Source organism: Vidua macroura, chromosome 8 (genome assembly GCF_024509145.1).
Source record: "Vidua macroura isolate BioBank_ID:100142 chromosome 8, ASM2450914v1, whole genome shotgun sequence".
NCBI lineage: Eukaryota > Metazoa > Chordata > Aves > Passeriformes > Viduidae > Vidua > Vidua macroura.
Window position 1 is genome coordinate 21,144,564 of NC_071578.1, and position 21,776 is coordinate 21,166,339.

A 21,776-nucleotide genomic window follows, 5' to 3' on the forward strand; every position below is an offset into this window, starting at 1 on the left:
AATACCCCGATTAATACTCGCGCGAGAGTCTCTGTCCCTGTTAGACAGGAAACTGAAAATCCGCGTTAACAGTTACATTTTCTTCAAGACATACCATATAATTTAAAACATTTTCATATTGAAATAATCTGTGCGATTTGCTATACTTCCTCATTTCTGTGATCGCAGTACAATAGCACTGACTGAATCCCATCTGAATGATGGCCTGCATAGACATAAGTAATTTATTTTTAAATGTCATAGCAGAAAAATGTAAGGTTTCTCAATGGAGGATGCACAGTCAAAATGAGAAGTTTGAGTACTGAGAGCTGTAGAACAGTTTTGGTTTTTTTTTTATACAGTTTCAAGTTTGTTTTCTCAGGATTATTCAGATATGAATATAATTGTAAGATAGCTGACTTCCAAGTGTTCAGTGTATGAAGAGAATTAATGACAGAAGCTTTGAAAGGTCCAAAATTATCTTGGCAATAACTAATAACTCCTTCAAATATAGCATAAAGGGGATGTACTTTAGTACTGAGATGAGAACAATCTTTCTTGGTACAGATGTCCTTATTGAAAGAGCTAATGCTATTAAATTTGTCAAAGTCAGGGTACTTGCTTCTTTGGCAGCCAAGTGACTTTTCAAGTTTAGTAATGGTTGACAAGCTCAGTTGCAGATAGTAGAAGAGGAAAGACGTAACTGAGCTCTGAAAGCAAATAAATGGCAGGCAGCAAGAGAAGGTTTTAGTAAAAAAGCAACAGTTATCTCCAGGTCTCTGTAAAGCAAGATGAGGCAAGAAACTGGCAGCTGCAATGTTTCTGTTTATAAAGTTTATTATAGGAAACAGCATTTTAAGATGAAATATGAGAAAAAATTGAAATTTGAGAATATTATTGGTGTACTGAGTTAAAAATTTAAAGGTTGTTTGCAGTGCAATGAAAGGCAGTGGTGACATACAATGTCTGGTAACGACTGACTAAACTGCAAATACTACTTCTGTAAGGTATAATAGATAAAACATGCGGAATGTTGTTAGAACTTGCATATGTTAATTCTGTTGCAAGTTATTTCAAGCCAATGTATAAATAGGCTCCAGCTTTGTTTCATAAGAGAAGAAATGCTGTAATTAACTGGTGATCAAATAAAGCTAATGTGTGCTGTTTGCCACAGGTTGAACTCATGAAGCAGTTGGTTGTTGGACTAGATTTAGCAGACCTCAGCACTCGTTTGAACCTAGTGGCAAGAACGTGTTTGGCTAAGTGCTGTTGTGGGACTTAAAAGCCACTAGAGAAGGTACCAGACTGGTCGAGGTTCCATGACTTGGCTGTATTTGTAATGAGATTCAGTTGTTAATGCAAAGCACTGCTAGATATGCTTGGAAACAGCTCCTCTATAGATTAGAAAAGAAGTGAAAAATCACATAAAAATTTTGGATTTCAATAACATTGTACTGGTTACACCAAGAATTTGAGGAGATTCTAGAGAACAATTCCTTGTTCTCAATATGTAGATCTGAGGCTCTCCAGTCTCTTCAGAAGACCATGTCTAATGGATTCAACAAGGATGGTTGTACCATATTTATCCTCCCATATGATATCAACCTAAACCTTTCCTGTGATTGTCATGAAAACTATTTTAGTATAAAAAAAAAGACATAAAAAATTAATTCTGCAATGCAATACAAGCCATACCTCATCAACAATAGCAAATGTTTCCTTTCCCTGTTTTTTCCTTTTTTTTTTTTTTTTTGGTCATTATTTTTTCTCTCAAAGTGGCTTCATAGAGGTTTCATGGATACATTTTTAGACCTTTTTGATCTTTCCAGACAAAGGAAAGCAAATATCGCTCCCTCATGAGGTAGGCAAAGCTGACTGGGTTCAGGAAACTACACTTGTTTGAAAGCAGTATAGGATGGCTGGCTTTGCCACCCAGTGAGCAGCACACAAAGCCCGAGACCCAAACTGGCATTCCCAGCTCAACAATGTGTTGTGCTGACATTCATCTGCTAGGCGGCAGGTTTTGCATTGTCTTTATTGATGCCTGCAAATCCCCACTACAAACCAATGGGCTTTAGGCAAGGGCATTAATGTGTGCTGCCTTGTTTCGGGCTTCTGACTGCATCTCTGCTGTTTGAAGTAGAATATCATTGTACGTGTGTGAACTGCACCGTTTGAACAGAAAATGGGCTTGCAAAACTGAAAATGGCTTGTCACAGAGTGGCAGCATCAACTTACTAGAAACATCATGAGGTGTTACTTCAGAGGAGAATTACTAAGGATTTGTGTCCTTTTATATTTGGTTTTGTTAGGGAAGTCTGTGAAAACCACAAGCAGATCTATTAACAGCCTGGTAGAGTTATGAAAGAATTTGGACGTTTTCTGTAGCAATGTTTGAGCTTATATGTACATGTCTGTATAGAAATATGCATGTTCATTTTTTCCTTCTGCACACAAACTTGTCAAATCCCCTGTGCTGCGTTATGACCTTCTGGCTGTTCTGCAGCTGCTGTATTGATTGAATAGTTATGACGTGGCTAGTTGTTTGAACAAATCAGTTTATCTAGAAGATAATGTAAGCATTGAGTTTGGCAAATAGTTCATACTAAAAGTAAAAAGTACAGTATTCCTCCTCTTCTGCTACTATTAGACATCTCTTCATTTTAAGAATAAATTGTCAAATAATCTGTGCATAATTGTTATCAAAAGCAGTCTTTTGTCATTACTGTTCCACTAGATTTTAGAAAGGTTGATACTAGTGGCTGTAAAAAATATTGCTAATTTCACGCATTTTTAATTTTCCTAATAGGCTGGCTTTTAATTTAGCTTATTCCTTCATCAGCTCTTTATAAATGAAAGAAGATTCTCAATATTTTAAGATAGCTGGGACTAAGCTTTCAGTTAGAATTTAGTAATTTTTTCTCTCTTTAATATCTTGGTTTCAGTTTGTATTTTTTTTTTTTAATTTCACCTTGCTTCCTATTTATATTCATTTCAGTTTTTGTCTTCCTATTTCTTATATCTTCAAATACAGGTAACGTTTTCCATGTTGGTACTTGTAATGTCCTCAGGTCAAAGAAAGAGCTGAAACTCAAGCACTTTTCTGTGTTTGTTCCCAGAATTAAAGCAATAGACTTTTTCTTCAGATGAATATTTTGTCCCCTTTAGAAATCAGACAAATACTCTTGAGGACACTAGCAACAGACGTTGCTAATTTTGTTTAATTTAGGATGTAACAGCAGTTACCTTCCCTTCCAAGCTGTGTTGACAGAAATACATCCAAGACTGGAATGACTTGCAGCATGGAAACTCCTGTGCTCTTACAGTGCCGGCACTGGTTTCCATTGTTCAGATGTATAACTCTCAAATTACCCTTGACAAGTATCTTCACCTGGCCTTTGATGTAATCCTCTGGGATTTTGCACAGCACGTGTCATGTTTCCACAGTTTTGTGTTCTTGTTTTGGAGAAAGATTGCTGTGGTGTTTCATCCTTTTAGTTGAAGTAATTCCTTGCTTCATTGTAGGGAGTGTGTAACCTGAGGAAAGAGGAGCTTGTGGGAAGGCTCTTTGTTCTCTGGACCACAGGCTTTCTTTCCATACTGATGTTACCTGCAGCCCACCTGGCCAGCAGAGTCACACCCACAGCAGAAGTTTAGATGTAACAGCCTTGGCCACCAATACCCTGCAGAAAGGTGCAGCTCTGCCTTGCTGGGATAAGTCCTTGCCTCCCTTAAGTCACTGGGACTAGTGCTGTCCCTGAGGCTGCTTGCAAGCTGGATTACCTGGGAGAGAAGAGCCAGTGTAAATAGGCCTCTTTCATCCTGAATCTTGAAACTGTGTTTTCCTGAGATTTGAGTTCCTCCTTTTTCAACTAAAGGAACAGTTTGTGTAGGATTACTCACCTCGTTGGATCTACTGATATTGCTTATGAACAGAAAAGGAAGATGCCCAGGAAAGAGACTTGAATGAATGCAGAATTAGCTGACTATGGTGTTAGTGTAGCAATGTGAAATTCTGTAGCACAAGACCTTGGCTTACTCTGCTGTTGCTAAGGTATATTTCATGTGGAAATCTTGGAAGCAAAATTCTGGCTTGTGATACAAGGTTGTGATATTGAATTTTAGTAGTTACTTACACAGGCATGGTACACAAATATTTCACAAAACCAGTTTCAGAAGCAGGGAATAGGTTGCTATCTAAAGGTCATTAATTACTATTTGCTGACAGTGTATTGGAAAACCTTATCTTCTTGAAAAAAGTAAATTGAATTTGCAGATACAATGTGAACACAATGTTTTTTTTCAAGGATGTTCATTTTTTATTTACATAAATTGATTCTTAAAAATGTATTATTCATATAATGTATAATAGTAGTACAAAATATTATTATTTATATAATATCAATACATTTTGTGTGAAGGAGCGAAGTCTTTGGGTATTACTCAGATTTCAGGGAAGGGAAGGGGATTTTTTACATTTTGAACTGTAATAATTTCCATAATGATTATTTGATCACAGTCAAAGCTGTTCTGAACTTGAAATATATGGTAAGATAAAGCTACTTGCTGGCTTTATGCTACCTTGGGATTTCATTTACAGTGAAAGATTGTTGTGGGGTTTTCTTCTTTGTACATTCAGTGGTACAAAGCAGTTGTAACTGTTTCAAGGGCTATGCTGTTTGATTAGAATAAAATAGAAGAAAGTATGGATGTCTGCAATATGCTGAAGAGTTAGCAGATTTATAGACTTTGCTTTTACAGCTGAACACTCTGTGAAGCTACATGAAAAGAAATGGGATGATGTGACAGAATTCTTAAAATAATAAAAGATTTTTAATACTTTGCAAGCAGAACCTATACAAGCTAAAAATGCATCTTAATTTATGTTGCAAGATATTAAACTCTCTCTATAGAAAAGTTTCCAAAACAACTGTTATAATAGAAGATATCAGCAAGCTCTGCAAAATGCTGTTATTCAAAGAGAATTTGTGGACTTGCTGCTCACTAGTCCCATTTTATAATGTCTACTGGGGCTATTACATAAAAGATCACCCTTCTGTCTTGCAAACAGATGGGCAGCTTATCTAAGATCAACCTTACTTTTGTACTTTGAAGAAATTGAGTGAAAATATGGGGGTTACTAGAGAATTTTTTGTTTATATATTGAAAACTGTAAGATTTATACCAAATGTTTGTGGTGTAAAACATAACACATTAGTCCAAGGCTAAGGCCTAGATTGCCTGTCTCTTGGACACACAGGTTACAAATATATAATGTGTAGAGTTTCATGGATTACTTCAATAAAGTGCAATTTTAAATGTTCTCATATGCCTGCCTGTTATTTTATCAGGTAGGGGTGGAGTTCATTTTGAATTCATAGTGTGCTTGAAAGGAAACATTTGAGTGAAATCACCCGAGGAAGTTGTTTATTATATATAGAGAAACTTACATGGTCATGAAGATTTCTCTCTTGTATAGTAACAACAGCAGTCAAGAAATTGTGGCTACATTGTGTCAGACTTTATATATTTTTAGATACAAAAGCTGTAAATTCCATGTTTCTCTTAGGGATTTCTGAGGCCAAATCACATGTGAAGGCAAGGTCAGCTGCCCCATGCAAGCAGAGGGAGTTTGGAAGGTCAGGGGTCAGGAAGGCTGAGCAAACTCAGACTGGCTGCCCAGCACATACATGGTGGGACTGCAAGTTGAAATTGGGGCACAAGCATTAAGTTGATCTCTGAATTACCATAAGTCATAACTGACCATTTTCCCAGGGATACTCTGGTTGCTTTTTCTCCACTTACTTAGGCTAGGGTTAGGTCTGGATGTCTAGCAGTTCCCTGGCAAATGACTAAAAGCCCAGTGATAAGTGGTAGTAGGGGTAGGTGGTGTCTGAAGATGTCAGTAGCAGTAGAACCTGTGAGAATGTGATAGCACAGGCAAGATGATTGAGCATGGGGAATAGCTGGAGGCTTATAAAGTGCTATTGACTGCTGTTGGGGTGTCATACATGCTATTCCATGAAAATATGTTAATATTTTTTAGAGAAAATATGCTCAAGAGGTAAAAGTTAGAAACATTTGATGGTACCTCATTTGGCCTCTTAGTCTGTAGCTTACTATTTGTAATATGCAGCTGTATGTTGCAAATTACTGTAAAGATAGTTAATGTTGAAGTATAATATGTATTTTTCTTTACATATCTTTATGTGCTTGTTAAAATCAGGCAATTATTTATGAGGGAATCTACAACTAGATTTAAAAAAATGTTTTTAATATTTTGAATACAGTGATTGAACCAAGAAGACAGCTGCATTCTATAGTTATATACAATAACAAGTTATGTAGCTATTACTATATTTGCTGGTGATGGGATCTTCTTCCCCCACCTTCTAGGTTAGAAAACAGAGGTTTGGCTATTAAACACTGAAACTGCTAAACTGGACATAATAAATAGTTCAATGTGAATCGGAGGATGCAACCATTATATATCTATGTATTTGCATTTCAATAGAATTCACAATCCTCCCTCAGGATTGAGGACCTCTTACACATTGCAATAACAGTAAGAGGATGGATGTGTTTCCTACTCTTATTTGATTTTTCAGGACCCCTGACACACTTCAATAAAGAAAATTTTGTGACTAGTTCAGTAAATGGTGATTGTTTTTTGAGTGTCTGATTTAGAGGACCTAGGAGATTTGTCCTACATCAGGTATTGAGCATAAATTTTTCTGTTATTTTCATGTGACAGTTCAGGTTCTTGACCTTCATCAGCGTGTCATATTTTGGCATCATCCCCTCTGAGAGACCCCAAAATCAGAAATAGAAGCAAAGTTTGGCTTTAATTTTTTCTGAATAAAATATTCCCATTTTGTAGATGGAAAGGAAGGGAAACTTCAGACTAATAACCACAGGATTATGAAGTTGTGAAGTTTAAATATTTAGTTAGAGGTGACACAGCAGTACTTAACAATGTGGGATTCATTTTTGGCAAAAACAACCTCTTGGCTTCAGTTTCATGAATCAGTGTTTCTGGTGCTAGCAAGTTAACAAAGTGCGTGCCAAATCTGCACAATGTGGCAGTAATTTTGACAGCCAGATGAGGAGTGACGATAGAAACCTGGCTTTAGCGAGACTTTCCCTTTCTGATACGGCAGTTCTGCCAGTGTCAGGCGAATAAAAAAAAGCGGATAAGCAATGTCGGGCTGCCCTTTTCTTCCCGTGTTTCCAGTCGTGTCCTCTGGCGGGCCGGGCACACGGAGCGCTCGTTCCACAGGTGGCTGCCAGGCGCTCCGGCAGCCCGGAATGAGGCGATGTGCTCCGGGGCTCGGCAGCCCGGCCCCGCGCCCGGCGGCCGCCGCCTGCGGAGGAAGGCGGGCTCCGCAGGAGGTCACTCGGGGCGGCTTCGCGTCTGACCCAACGCACAGTTAAATAAAAAGACTTAAAACGCGTTCGTGTCTAGGGTGTAGTGATCGTGTGTCGGGGCGGGCGTCAGCCCGCGGCCAGAACAGAGCCGGGGCGGGGGGATCCCTTCGGTTCCCACGGCCCCGTGACACCCGAGGGGCAGCGCTGCCAGGGGCTCCGCTGGCCATCTTTACTGTGGGCGGTGCGGCTCGAGCCCCGCACCTCTGCGCGGCTACCGCCACTAAACTTTTTTTTTCCCCTTGGCCAATTGTCACTGTCTCCCACGCTCGCCGCCGGGGCTCGCAGAGGGGACGGCAGCAGCAGGAGCTATGTGGGAGGCGCGCGCTCTCCGCCCGTACCAAAGATGGCGGTCGAGGAGCCCGGGGGTGCCGGGCGGGCGGCACCGCTCGGTACCGGGCGCTGCCGAACCGGGGCGCGGGGCCCGTCGGCAGCGCCCCGCGGCTCCTCGCGCCGCGCGGCCGCCGCGCAGGGCCCGGGCCCGCCCCCGCCGGCCGCCCTGCCAATGGCGGGACGCGCGAGCGGGCGGGGCGGGGCGCGCGGTGGGCCGGCCGAGCGCTGCCCGGCGCTCAGTCGCGGCTGAGGCGCGGGCGCCGGGCGGAGAGGCGACGGTGCTGGTGCCGCTGCCAGGGGACTCTGCCGCGGGCGGCCGGCCGGGCGTGGAGCCATGGCCACTCTCAGGTAATGTCGAGCACCCAGGCAGCGCCCGCAGCACAGCCCCGCGTCCCGGGGGAAGGGGCGGCGGGTGCTGATGCACTCCTGCTGGCGGGGCGGAGGCGCCCGGCGCGATGCTCCGCCGCAGCCGGGCTCTTCTCCCCGCTGTGTTATTAGGATGCGGGGCAGCGCGGCTTCGTCCCATCCCTCTCCCTGTGCCGCGAGTTGGTTTGGTGTCTGCACGCCCGCTCCCCTGGGGCGCGGGAGGACGGAGAGCTGTGCCGGTGCCTTGCCGGCCCCTGAGCCCGGTAGCGACAGCGCTCCCGGGGCGCCGCGTTGGCTTCTCGCGGGCAGGTGGGCGCGCCCGGCCGGGACTCCCGGCGGCGCTGGGCGATGCCGGTGCCCAGCGGCATCGGGAGCGAGAGCCCCGAGCAGCGCTGCGCCGGGCCGGGCCCGCAGGTGATCCGCGGGGCGGTGGCAGGGGGCTGCGTGCGGCGTCGCTCGGCTGCGGTGCCGCTGTCACAGGTAGCGCCTGGGCGTGGGCGGCCGCCGCCAGCCGCGGGGTGCCGCCCGTGGGCGTGGGAGGATGCGTGTCGAGGGGCCCCGGCAGAGGCGTTGGAACCTTAAACCCCCGCTGTAGCTTGCCGTGACTGGAACTAGATTTTAAAAGAATCCCCAATAACGAGAAGCAGGGGCTTAATAGCAGGCTAGGCTCTTGGCAGGCTGTTGGAATTGCGGTGATATCAGCCTGTCAGTGAAACCCGGAGAATGACAAACCCGTAACTTAACATTCAGTGAAAGGAGTTACTGTGAATAGTTTTTCTCCCCCAAACACTTCATCTTAAGATGGGGTTGTATTGTGAGGTAAATCAGTAACCTTTGATCAGACCTTTGGCTGCTAAAGAAATGCCTAATATTACAGACTCCAAGTTCAATTTGATAATTCAAGGCAATTCTCCCATCTCCTCTTTCCACCCTCCAAACTCTGTGTATCAGGTTTCATTTACACTGTTTCTGACCTAGACGGTAACTTTGAAATTGCAATAGTATTTCACTGTTGGGGCTCATGGAGTTAGCACAGCTGTGTGAGGAGCTGGCTAGTAGTGGAACAGTTTTTTCTGCGGCAGCCTTGCTTACGTAAGGCCAAAGCTTTTAGACTTGTTTTCAAAGTTGGAGCCTGTGAGTGTGTCTCTTTAGAAGATTATGAAAGCTTCATAATAAATGAAGTCTTCACTGAAGATGTTCCTCTAAGTCAGTATGTAAATATGTAACTGCTTAGCCAAATATTGTCTTTGCTTACCCATGTCAGGAAAGCATGTGAGCAGTCCTACAGGCCACCTTGTATGTTTAAGGTCTATATGCTAAAGTGATTTGCTGACCAGTGATGCAAGAAAATTGTCTGAACTCTGGAAGGATGAAATAATAGTTCTAAGGTACTTTTGTATTAGATGAGTTACTTACTGTTAAGTATCATCCTACTTGTAATGATGTTACATGGGTATGTGGGATGAGAGGAGGATGCTCTTAGTTGAGAGCTTATAGCTAGTCAAGTGCTATAAATCTGGTGCTATTGGTATTTTGCTTTAACTACAAATATAAGTAACTTTCGGTAAGTTCAAATCTTGTCATTTATGGGGTTTTAAACTGAACTGGATATGCTGAGAACAGGCTTAAAACATGCTTTGTTTTGCCTTACTTTAAAGGGCATAGTGAAACCCTTTAGAAATACTAATATTTTAGATTTTACAAGACTGTATCTTAAATTTGTAAAAGGACGACTAGGCACACAGCATGCTGCCATGCAATTGCACACCCAAACGTCTCAGTCATGTTTAAGGCTTTCTGAGTTGCCAGTATCCAAAGGCCCAAAATATTCCTCTGTCTCTGTGCCAGTAACTAATAATAAGCTTTCACTGATATTTTGATGTTGCTCTTCCACGGAAGTGCACAGCAGCCTGGGATGATAACAATATTGTGTGATAGTTGGATATAGTGCTGCTAATGCTCAGCAGCCAACTTGAATCAGGACCACATTTTAAAAAATGCCTGCAGCAGTAGAGCATGAGATTGGAGACAGCTTTCCAGATCATTCAGTTGCAGTTAATTTTGTTGACTTCTTAAAAGAGGTTCAAGGGTAACTCAGTACTGATGTTGTGGGTTCTTTTTTGTTTATTTGTTTGGGTTTGTTATTTTGTTTTTATCCAGTTTGTTTTAATTTTATTACTTCTGCCACTTGTGATAAGAGTAAGGTGTGAAAAGGTGGCCATTTGTGTAAAATCAATCATATTAGTAATGTCTGAACAAAACACCTAATTAACAGGTGAAGATTTATTTGTACTTAATGAGTTACATTGCTTGAATTCGTAATTGCAACTCACACTTCATGTAGTCCTAAGGTAAAAGCCAAACTCATAAAGTATATTGCTGCTTGTCAATAGTTATGAATGTAAATGTGATGTACATCAAAGGTTTCTGTAGTTACTGTTCTGGAGTTTTGCCTGTTAGATGGATGGTGTGTTTTTGTCCGAACAACTTTTAGATTTGTATCAGCATCTTATTTGTAGTTGGGAGTTTAAAAAGCATATATCTTGTTCATATATATGTACTCTTTGTGTGTCTGTATGCATATACACACATAGATGCTGAATGTATACTTAATGACTGTATATGCCCTTAATTTGTGCAGGTGAAGGAGTTATCACCTGCTTCTTGAAGAACTGATCCAGATATTCTTTTGCAATAGGTTAGTTGGGTCAAACAAGAACATCCTTTTTGAGTGATACCAGTACTCCAGTGAAAGAGAAGGGACTGGGGAGAGTCAGGGAGGCTGGGGACTACAAAAGTGTGTTCTGTGTCTGTGGTAGAGATGTGTTCCCAAATAACCTATGTATTGTGGAATATCAAATTTCAGGAAATTATTACTGCTTCCTCACTATGTTTTATCCCTAATTGGTTGGAAGTAATCACTGAAATTTTAATCACTGCAGATGTCCAGTGTGACTGAACAGCAAACATAAAGCCTATAAGGTTCCAATCTACTGTTCAAAGTCTTCAACTTGATGAGAATATAACAGTTTAACATCTCAGTTTTTCGCTCTGGAGACTCGTAAATTTAGCATTCTCCAGAATCATAAATATTTGGTTTATGTTATGCTTTTACAGAGGCTTATGTGGCTTTACAGAGTATATGAGATTTAAAAAATACATATTTTTCATTTTTGCTAAGGAGCAACCTGAAGCCAAGTAGTTGCTCTACTTCATGTAGTGCCACAAGCAGTGCAATAGTATAACAGTGTGGAAATTTGCATCTCCTCAAGAAGGGAAGGGTGATTTGCATTGCGCTAAATGTAGCCAGTGTTGGGTTAGTCAGGTTGAACATGCTAACAATTTACACAGTCAAGTCTTCCTCTTTAACACTAGGACCTTCCAGATTGGTTAACAAAGCTTGTATTAGAAAATGCTGATCACAGTGGGGGATCCCAAAATCAGTTGCGCTGGAAAAGACCTCTGGGATGGAATCCAACCTCTTCAATATCTGCTTGTTGACTTTTAAAAATTTGTGACTTAGAAATTCTTTAGACTTTTCCCATTTTCCCCATAAAGGTATTTTTGCCAAATACAGTGACAGTTAAGGAAAAATACAACTCCAGTCCCCACTACAAATGGAGTGTATGGATTTTTCTTCTTCTTTTTTTTTTTGTTTTTTTTTTCCAGTTGAATGTTAATACATATTTTTAAGCACAGAAGTTCTAGTATCTTGGGACTTAGGTAATTTTAACACCTAGAAAGAACTAAAAATGTAGAAATACATATTAATTGAAGACCCAGAACTAGAGATTCGTATACATTATCTTATGTGTTTAGATTATTTGCAAAAATAGGTAAACAGTGCATAACACTTGACTTGATTTCTTCAGCAAAATCGATCTACTAAAATCTACTCAAAGTTTTATGTGTTTAAAACATTGTCAAGTTCTGCTGTCCTGCATTTAGTTGTGAGAAACAACTATACTGAACTCGAGGAGCGTTTGCCCAGAAGTTTCAGTGGAATGTTTCTGAACATACATTTACTAATCTAATGATAGCTACCTTGGCTTTTCAAACTTGATTCCAAATGGCGCCCTACATACAGCCTCTGGAATACTTGAATGGGGATGATTATAAAATATTGTGGGCAAAGGAAGGCTTGGGAATGAGCAGGACTTGCATGTGATGTAAAGAGCTGCCTGGATTAAATAGCACCGAAAGTTCTGGTTCGTGCTGCTGACATGTGAGGAATTTGTACACGTTATTGGCTTCATACAGCTTCTGCACAAAGTTGCTCTTGTGCTGCTTTGAACACACTGACCTGCAGGTTCTGTAGTCCACAGCTCATTGAATGTTTGGTAGCTTCTATTTTGCTTTTCCATTGAACGTGGTAACTTCTTCACAGGCGGTGACCTCAGCATGTCAGCTGTATTGCAGAATTTTTTTTTTTTTTGTAAGTACAGCTGCTGTTTTCTGGCATACTGGCCATTAAAGTCCTGGCTGTAGTCTTATACGGAAGTTATCCATGATATGTTTTTTTTTTTTTAAGTGTAGTTATAAATCTACTGATGTGTAGAATTTCACAGCATGTGAAAATCAGGTAAACATTAAGTACAGGAACATATAGCTTGGGACAGATCTGCATTCAACACTTGAAAAGTTCTGACTTCATTCATTGTCCTACAGTACTACTTATGCAATACTTAGGTTTTACAACAGAGAGAATGTTCTGTCTTGTGACTTCAACTGCAATCCCCTTTATCCTTATGTCTTCTGAGCTGTCATCTGTCTCTCACTCTTCATGTCTTCTAGCCAGGTGTAACTTATGGTTATGCTATTTTGAACATTGTGCTATTTGTCACACTGACAAAAGTATGTAGCCAGTCTTACAGGTTTTTACTAAGCAGTTAGTAAACTATATAGTTACTAATAATACTAACTAATAGTAACTATTCCAATTAGGAGCAAGCTGGATTTCTGGCTCCATTTTCCACAAGCAGCATCAAGCACACATTTCAAGAAGCATCTTCCACATTTTATTTACAGTGAAATGGGCTCTAAAGGATTGTCTTTAAAGCTACAAAAACTAGGATACTTAAAAGCATGGTTTGCTGTGTCTCAGTATCAAGGTTATTAATCATGTTTTCCATAGTGCAACGTGGGTCACTGTTCCACCAAGTTGCAGTCTTTCAAGGACAGGCTGCTCCAGCATGGCTCCTTCACAGGGTCACAAGTCCTACCAGGAAACGTGCTCCAGCATGGGCTCCTCTCTCCATGGCTCTGCAGGTCCCTGCCAGGTGGCTGCTCCAGCACAGGCCTCCCGTGGGGTCCCAGCCTCCTCTCAGGCATCCACCTTTTCCAGTGTGGGTCTCTTGCATGGGCTGCAGGGGGATCTCTGCATTCCCATGGACCTCTGTGGGCTGCAGAGGGACATCCTGCTTCACCATGATCTGCACCAAGAGCTGCAGGGGAACCTCAGCTCAGGTGGAGCATCTCCTGCCTCTCCTTCTCTGCTGACCATGGTGTCTGCAGAACTGTTCCTCTCACATGTTCTCACCCTGCTCTTCTCTGGCCTCATTACATCTACAGCAATAACTTTTTTTCCCTCTTCTTCTGACATCTGTTATCACTGAGGTGTAACGATCATCTATTTAGCCCTGCCTTGGCCAGTGGCATGCCCATCTTGGAGCTACCAGGGATTGGTTCTGCTGGGCATGGTGGAAGCTTCTGGCAGCTTCTCACAGAAGCCACCCCTGTAGGACCCTGGCTACCAAAACCTGGCCACACAAACCCCATATAGGTGGTCATACTGAGGCTACCTTTGGTAGCTGGAGCATGGGTGTGCCTTGTTGGTTGGAGACAGTAGGTGTTAGTTTGGCAAGGAATGTGATGGGTTTGGATGTAGTTTTAGAGAACAGCTGCATTCACTCCTACTTGACACTTGGCCACATATCTAATCCTTTGGTATTACTGCATTATCACCCAAGTGCATGCTATTCAGGAAAATGTAACACATGGTTTTTCTGTATTAATCTAAAAAAAGAGGTTCAGGCTATCTGTCTCAAGAATACTGTTTACAGTATTTTTGATATCTTTTTTCTTATGTGAAAGAAGTAATGATAATGAATGTCAAATTGCTTAGAAAGTACATCCAACCTACCAATAGACAGCTGCAGTGTTTAAAATGGCTGACAATGCAGAATCCATAGTCTCTTTGTTTCAGTTTAGTAGAACAGACTGAAATTGTTAATTATTTGTTGGTAACCAACAACTGAGTGGGTTCAGTGAAATTCTTATTACTCTGGTGTGATGCTTCCCCTGTCTAAAATTTGGTATTGCAACTTGAATATCATCCTTTAAAACTCCGGAATGTGGCATGCAGCTTAAATTCTTTATCTGAGTAAGTGACAGTTTAACAGAATAATGTGCTTATTATTGTAGTCTGTGTATTGATCCAAGATCACTGTAGGATGGTACTTCACTCAGATTTGATTCTGTGTATATGCCAGGTCACTAGGTGTTTACTGTGCTGGGGAAAATGTGTATTCTTTTGTTTTTCTCTCTAATTAAAAAACGTCTTTACATATACTAGAAACAATAAACCAGTACTAAGCTAACTCGAAATAATTGATTCTCTTACAGTGAAAATGTCCTGTTTGGAATGGGAAATCCTCTGCTTGATATCTGTGCAGTTGTGGACAAGGACTTCCTTGACAAGTAAGGCTTGATATCTTTTTTTTTTTTTTTAATGTCAGTTTTGTTTCCAGAATTATGCCTATAAATAAACGGTGGGCTACCTGCACGTATAATGCTGTGTTTAGGCTGATCTCTGGGATTCTGGCCTTGTGCTGGAAGTGGCCAGTATCTATCATTTGATCTTGCTCTATGAAACTGTGGGGGTGGTGGTAGTATCTATGTAAACCTTCAGTATTTTCATATGTTTTTTTATCAATTTATTCTGGTGTCCTCATGATGTCTCTGTTAGTCTTTAATTGGAGGGAGTTGTCAATTTCAGTAAGATTTAGGTAGTTCTTATATGAATCTTGGTGTGCTACTTTTGATTTACTATTACTGTACTCTTCTTCAGTGATGTCTGTGGGGTAAATAGGCCATTTCTGTAACACACCAAGAAAAGCTGTGCAAATATACCTTTAAAAAATATTCCAGTTTATCAGTCAGGAACAGAACTGCTTCTTATCAGGTTGTCTGTTATCTTGCTTAAGCCTACTTGTTATACTACCATCCATATAACCATATTGCTGGATTGCTTAATTGGCATTAAGCCTACTCATTCTTGAATCAGCTTAGAGATCTGTCTTTTCCAGAGGTGTAAAATAGAGTTGCTCTTCTAAATCTTTCTGCTTGAGCTCCATTTTTTATTGCTGTTACCACTTTTTCTCTGCTTTGTAAGTTGATTTGATCTTTCAGTGCTTGCATTTTTTTCTTTAATTTTTGAAGTGTTAATAAGTTTTTTTCTCTAATTGTTCTTTATTTTCTTAATGGGAAAATTGCATCAAAACTAAATTTCACATCACCAAATAAAGAATAGGTGCAGAGTTTTTATTTTTGAATGTCAGGCATAAATATTTTGTTCTGCAGCTTTTAATAGCAATAATTTGTCATCAATATTTCATCACTCAAATTTTATCTTAAGGTTTGTTTAAGTGAAAGCCTCTATGTTGTAAGCTGGAAACAAAAGACAAGGATGTAATGGATTGTGTCAAATTCAAACACCTGGAACTTTAGAAATCAGGTCTATGTCTTAAGCATTCAAAAAAGTGAATTAATCTGGTGTAATTCTCTGCCTCACGTTTCCACCGAAATAACTTGAAAGCCAGTCTCTAAAAATAAGAAATGCCCTTATCCCAACCCAACAATACTCTCCAACTAATCCTTACAAATTGCTGACATAAAAGAGATGATGGGATCTCTACTGCAGCACTGAAATCCTTCAGGAGTGCATTGTGCTTTTCACTGGATGTGATGTGCTGTGCAGAATTTAATTTAATTTAAAAATTAGGAGTCTTATGTTCTCAAATTTGAGTCCTGTCAGACAAATTAAATTATCTCCTGGAGCAGCATATGCTCTGTGAGCATTTCTTTACTGCCAAAATGCATTTGTGGGGTATTGCATTATTGAAAGCCATAAGTAGTCTTCCCCCAGCAGTTTCACAGGAGCCTCCTGATAGTGTGATAGCTCTGGTAATAACCTCAAAACTGAGGAGCTTGTTTACCTTCTCCTGCACCTGATTTGATACCCCTCTCCCTGTTTGTCAGGGTATACAGAGAAGTCCATTTAACAAACCGACAAGAGTGTTTCTACTCCAGGTCCAACTACCTTTTGCAACACTTCCTGAAATGGGGATCAGATCCCATGCCTCCTCAGCTTGGGAAGGGAGTTAAAATAGAAAATGGAGCTGTAGAACAACTGCTAAAATAAAGTTATCTATTCAAATGCTGCAGGGAGGTGCAAGAGCACAGACATTTCAGGACTGTGAAGCATTTGAAAGAGAAGTTTTTGATCATTGTAGTTTCTCTTTTTTCTTGTCAAGCAAGAAATGCACCCATCTCTAGCCATGTAGTGTCACCTTTTGGTATCTTGGCAACCTTGAATCTGTTTCTCACCTCTTCTACTGGGTGGGAATGTTTAATGGGGTTGTCAGGCCAGCAGGGCTCTGACTTGAGAAGGTAGCTTAGGAAAATAAGAAAAGTTTAGGTAAACACCCATAAGAATTTTATACATTTAACTTTTACAGTGTTTCTGTTGCTTTATCCACCTCTCGTACAGTCAGTGGTAAGAATAAATACCTTTGTTCAATATAAAGGACTTGATGTTGCAAATGTAATCAATATACATTGTCAATGAAATAAGAGTATTAAAATGAGTCCTGTAAACAGCTTATTTTTGTAACTTGTGTTAAGAAAGTGCAAATTGAAACAGCATAAGGAAGTATAGAAAGTGGTCTTTTTAAAAAGATTTAATTGGCCTACAATCCATGTTAGAAATAAACCTGAAAATAAACATATAATGCAGTTCTACTCCTTGCAGATTCTAAACAGTTTACTGCCATGTAATACTGGTTTGAGGAAATGAGCAGTGTTGGAGGGCTGGGTGTATATTTTTGGCTTGGGTTAGCACAACTCTTTGTTTCATGTTAGATTTTGGTTTAATCTGATCTCCAAAGTCTTTTGCTCTCTTGACAAGTTTTGGAGGACTTTAAGCCTTTCCTAGGAGAGGCAATTTTAATTTCTATCACAACAGAAGTTCACCATGCCCATCTGAGCTTTTCAGACCGTATCAGCAGTCTGGCATTACCAGAACCAGAGAAGCTTTAGCTTCTGTTGTGATTCCTGGGTCCCATTTCTTGCCTCTCTTCAGGGAGACAATCTGGAAAAGTGTTAGCAATGTTGATGGCACTGATGCAAACTGGTGATACCACAAACCACTTTCGTTTCTGTTTACAGAACTGGAAAGAAGTCTTGAAATATAGTCCACCATATGTCTTTGGTTATTTTTAGTATCTGCATGAAAGAAATATCAGAAATGTGGTTTTGTTTTGGTTTTTTGGTCTCCTTTTAGTTTGCATCAACTCCATTACCGAAGAGTATTTTTGTTTTAATTTATCAAGATATCGATACTTACTCAAAGAGCAGCTTCTTAGGGCTGAGAGGCGAAGGAATAGAAGAAGAATTAATGCATTGTGGGTGAATTGCTAACTATAGCTATGCTAATCTGTGAAAATAACTTTGCTAACAGGTACTCATTAAAGCTTTTGGTGTACTCACTTCTACCCATGACATTTAACAGGAATGATTCTTTTACCTTCTAACTCTGAAAGGCATTTAAAATAGCTTAATCTACACTACATATATTAAACTCTGCTAAAATGGGCAAAGAAATTCTGATTAACATGCCAATGACATTTTAAGACACTAAACTCAGTACTGCTGACTCCTGTAAATACTGCAGTGTCCTGCTGTTCAAAGTTAGGACATGGCATGTGTTTCATTGCTCTCCCTAGAACACTCTGTTTTGCACATACTCAGTTTTTGATACTGAATTTAGCTTACCTAGTTGTAGTTAATTTTTAGGTTGTAGAGATTTGGGCATTACTTGTCACCTCAAGTTCACTTCAGTGGTTGAGAAATGTGTGTTCATGGTGTGGATAAATCTTCTCTTGCTGTGTCTATGGCTGCAGGAGCTGAGGAGGAGAAGAGAATCAATGTTGACAAATCGACATTGACAGGACTATTGTGCCAGTCCTGAATCTTCTCAACATGTGAAACCTTGTATCTTCCCTGACTGATCAGAGGGAAGGCAAGGAAAATATCTGTAATTGCCTGCACCTGTATAAGCATGGAAATATCTTTCAGCCTATGCTCTTAAAAAGGAGTGGAGTTACAGGGGAAAATTAGGATATATGTTTTATTTATCACAGCATGTTTCAATAATCATATTGCTGTATTTCTCTCTAATTTCTGGGCTCTTGACCAGAGCCATGATCTCATAAGTTGAGGTATGTTTACTGCTCGGGCTGCCAAATTCCATTATAGTTAAAACCTGCAGACTGACTATTTTGTCACCATCATGGTCCAGGATTACAAATTTCTGTATGATTGCTTGTTGGTTATCCAAGCAGACAAGTACTTTTCTCTTTAGGTCTTTTTTTTTCCCTTTAAAATTAAGGTCTGCGGCAATCTTTGCACAAGTTCATTTAGGATGCTCAGTAAGGATTGGAATTTTTATAACTTTCATGCCCTCTACCATCTGTTCCTTAGTTCTCTTCCCTGCCTTTTCTGGTGTAAATACAAACTATCTTTAAATCAAGAAATGGGTTTATATTCTTTTTCCTCTTCACTGGAAAGAACAAGTTTGAAGAAACAGGAAAGGAAGAATGAACGGCGTCTTTGGAGTGGTGGTAATGATTGCTATATGAAAAGAGACTGTCTCAGTGAAGGGAGAAGTGCTGTCATTGTGATCCATAATTTCACAAGTATGGATATGGATCTCCTGCAGTGTACTACCAACTTAACTGTAGCACTGAAAGTGGTTGGGTCATTCCTGGAGATCCCAAGATGCGTGAGCATCCTTTACCTTTCCTCACTGCAAAGTACTGGCAGAAGGTGATGGATTAGTTGAGCACAAACTTTTGTAATAGAACAGCATTAACATTTGGTAAATGAAACATTCTTGTGTGAAGCTACTTTAGTGTTTGCCGTGATGAAAGTGAAGAAGATGTACATATTTGATCCTTTTTCCAGTCTTGTGGAAATTTGGATTATAAATTAAGAAATAATAAAATAAATTAAGAAAAAGTTTGCAAAGCAGCTTCAGTTGACAATGACGAAAAGCTTGTGCTTACTTGTGTTAAATTTAGGTTGGTTTGTATAAACTGTGGCTTGTGTTATTCTCAACATTTACAGTTTGTTACCTTTGTCCTGTCTAACAGAAGCCTTTGTAACTTCCCATAGCAAAAAAAAAAAAAAAAAAAAAAATCAAAAGACCATTCATGCAGTTAACTCTCATGAAGTGGCCAAGGGTCTAAATAGCTTTAGACAATCAGAGGTGATTTTCTGTTCACCAAAATTGGCTTCAATGCAAAACAAACCTTTCTCCAGAAACACATGCTGGAGTGAGCTTGAAAAATGAGAAGGATAAATGGTGATTCTGTACTTGGAAGCTGCAGTATCCAAGAATGCACAGGCTGCAAACATGGGCTTTGCTACTAGATTTAAGTGGGGACCCCCTACCCCCTTCAAACTTTTCAGTTTCATGAATCTATTAACTTAGATTCTGTGCTTCATCAGCCCTCAGGAGAGGTTAATGGGTTTTTGTATTGCTTTGAGCTGGGAATTGTCTTACCTTTTGTCCTGGTTTTGGCTGAGACAGGGTTAATTCTCCTACTAATAGGTGTTGCAGTGCTGTGTGTTTTGGATTTAGTCTGTACTGTCTGTACAGTGATGAAGGTATGTAAAGTACACGGTAAAAACTTCTAAAACCTCTCCCTGAAAATTTGCCCCTGTCTTTTCCCTCCCCTGCAGAAGATAATTTGGCATATGATGTTCCATTGTTTCAATAATTCTTGGGAAAAATTAATCCTGAAAGTATTTGTTGCATTGGGTCATCTGGCAGAGAAGCCGAATAGCTGAGTGCTGTATTATTACCTTGTGGTTTTAGTTGTATCTCTAGAAGTCCATTTAATTAGTCACAAGGTCCGAAGGTACATTGTTGAAACTGTTGAGCCCAATTGCATCATCTGACTGCTGATAAATGATAAAAACTCCAGTGTTTGCTTGCAAAAACTTAGGATGATAGCTGTCTTAAGAAGCTCCTCTTCATACTAGGTCTATAAATTTGGTAGTATTCCTGACAACATAATTAAAGCTTTCTACAGCCCTAATGCTTTCTCCTAGTGCATTTAGTTAAATAAGTAGTTTAAATGTGTGAAAGATTTTAGTTATGCTCCACTTAGAAAAGGCTGTTTGAAAAACTATGGAGTGATAGTGTTGCATGGAGAGGTGATGTTTTCAGGATATATAGGGCTTGAGCAGTGTTTATAGAGGAGCTTGTAATTATGTGTTTGCCTGTAAAATAGAATGTAAGATGTTCATGAATGGGAAAGATTCCACTCTTTATTGTGTGTTTTCACTTTCTTAAATACTTGTTTAGTAATAAACTGTAAATCATGAATTATTCTTTTATTTTTCCCATTCATCAGAAGACTTACAGATTTAATGCATGTCAGCAGAACATGTCCAGTTAATAGACTAATTGTATTCTTTAGAATAACATTAAGCACATGACAGATACACACACACACAGAACTTGTCTATATTTTCTGCTTGCTTACAAGTGAAAATTTGTTTAACAAAACTTTGTGACTTGCATTACAAGGCAAATGATAAAATAATGGGTTCTATTTGCCTCTTTAATGCAAACAAGGAGCTTTAAGTGGAAGAGATCTATGAATTAAGTAAATGTCTCTGGTTTTAATTAGGCAATAATATTAAATGAAAAGACCCTTGCTGAAGATATCTTTGATGGAAAAAAGCTGGGTGTCTTCAGTAGAGAACTGGAATCCATCTTAAACTCAGTGGTAAAACTTTCTCTTTGAAAGTGTTACTTGCTGTTTGTACTGAGGAACCTTGCATATTAGTGTTCCGAGATTGCACGACTACAGGATTGATTTTTATTTATGATACAGTAAACAAAAATTGTGATTCATGTTCTGGGTATGGTTTCAGGCATTCTTTTTAATTACAGATTTCTAAGATGTGATTTTAATGTTGTTTTCCATTCCCATCCTGCTTGTCCAACCCAAATTTTTCAATAGCATAGTACAGATTAGAGGGGTTTTTCCTGCTACAGTAAGTGAAACTGGTTGATCGCTTGTGACTTGAAGAATAAAAAAGCCCAGTCAAAAAGTAGTAATTATTTGACATAGTCTCAAGTTTTTTACTCTAGATGAAATTGATCTGTCATCTTTTAGAAAAGACGACTTTTTAGTGGTAACATTTTTGAGGTGGTTGGAATACCTTCATCTTTCTGAAAACCTCAGTTTCAAAAAATTAGATATTTAAGTAAATTATAATGCTTATTACTACTTGATTAGTTTTGCTTCATTCAGGTCAGGCAATATGCAATCTCAACAGTTTTTCTTCACACGTTACATTAATCAAGAAGAGAGAGA

General features: G+C 39.9%; 1 protein-coding gene across 2 annotated transcripts in view; it reads left to right on the forward strand.

The window, feature by feature from the left end:
• Positions 1 to 21,776, forward strand: part of ADK (adenosine kinase) — a 271,769-nt gene that overhangs the window by 617 nt on the left and 249,376 nt on the right. Inside the window, exons 1-2 of one of the 2 annotated variants that reach the window (XM_053984209.1) lie at positions 7,972 to 8,085; positions 14,728 to 14,802. In XM_053984209.1, the coding sequence (XP_053840184.1) occupies positions 8,072 to 8,085; positions 14,728 to 14,802 (89 nt within the window). In that variant the 5' untranslated portion in view covers positions 7,972 to 8,071. Of the gene's footprint in view, positions 1 to 7,971; positions 8,086 to 14,727; positions 14,803 to 21,776 lie in introns of those variants that run through there. The other variant, XM_053984208.1, reaches the window with a different exon arrangement.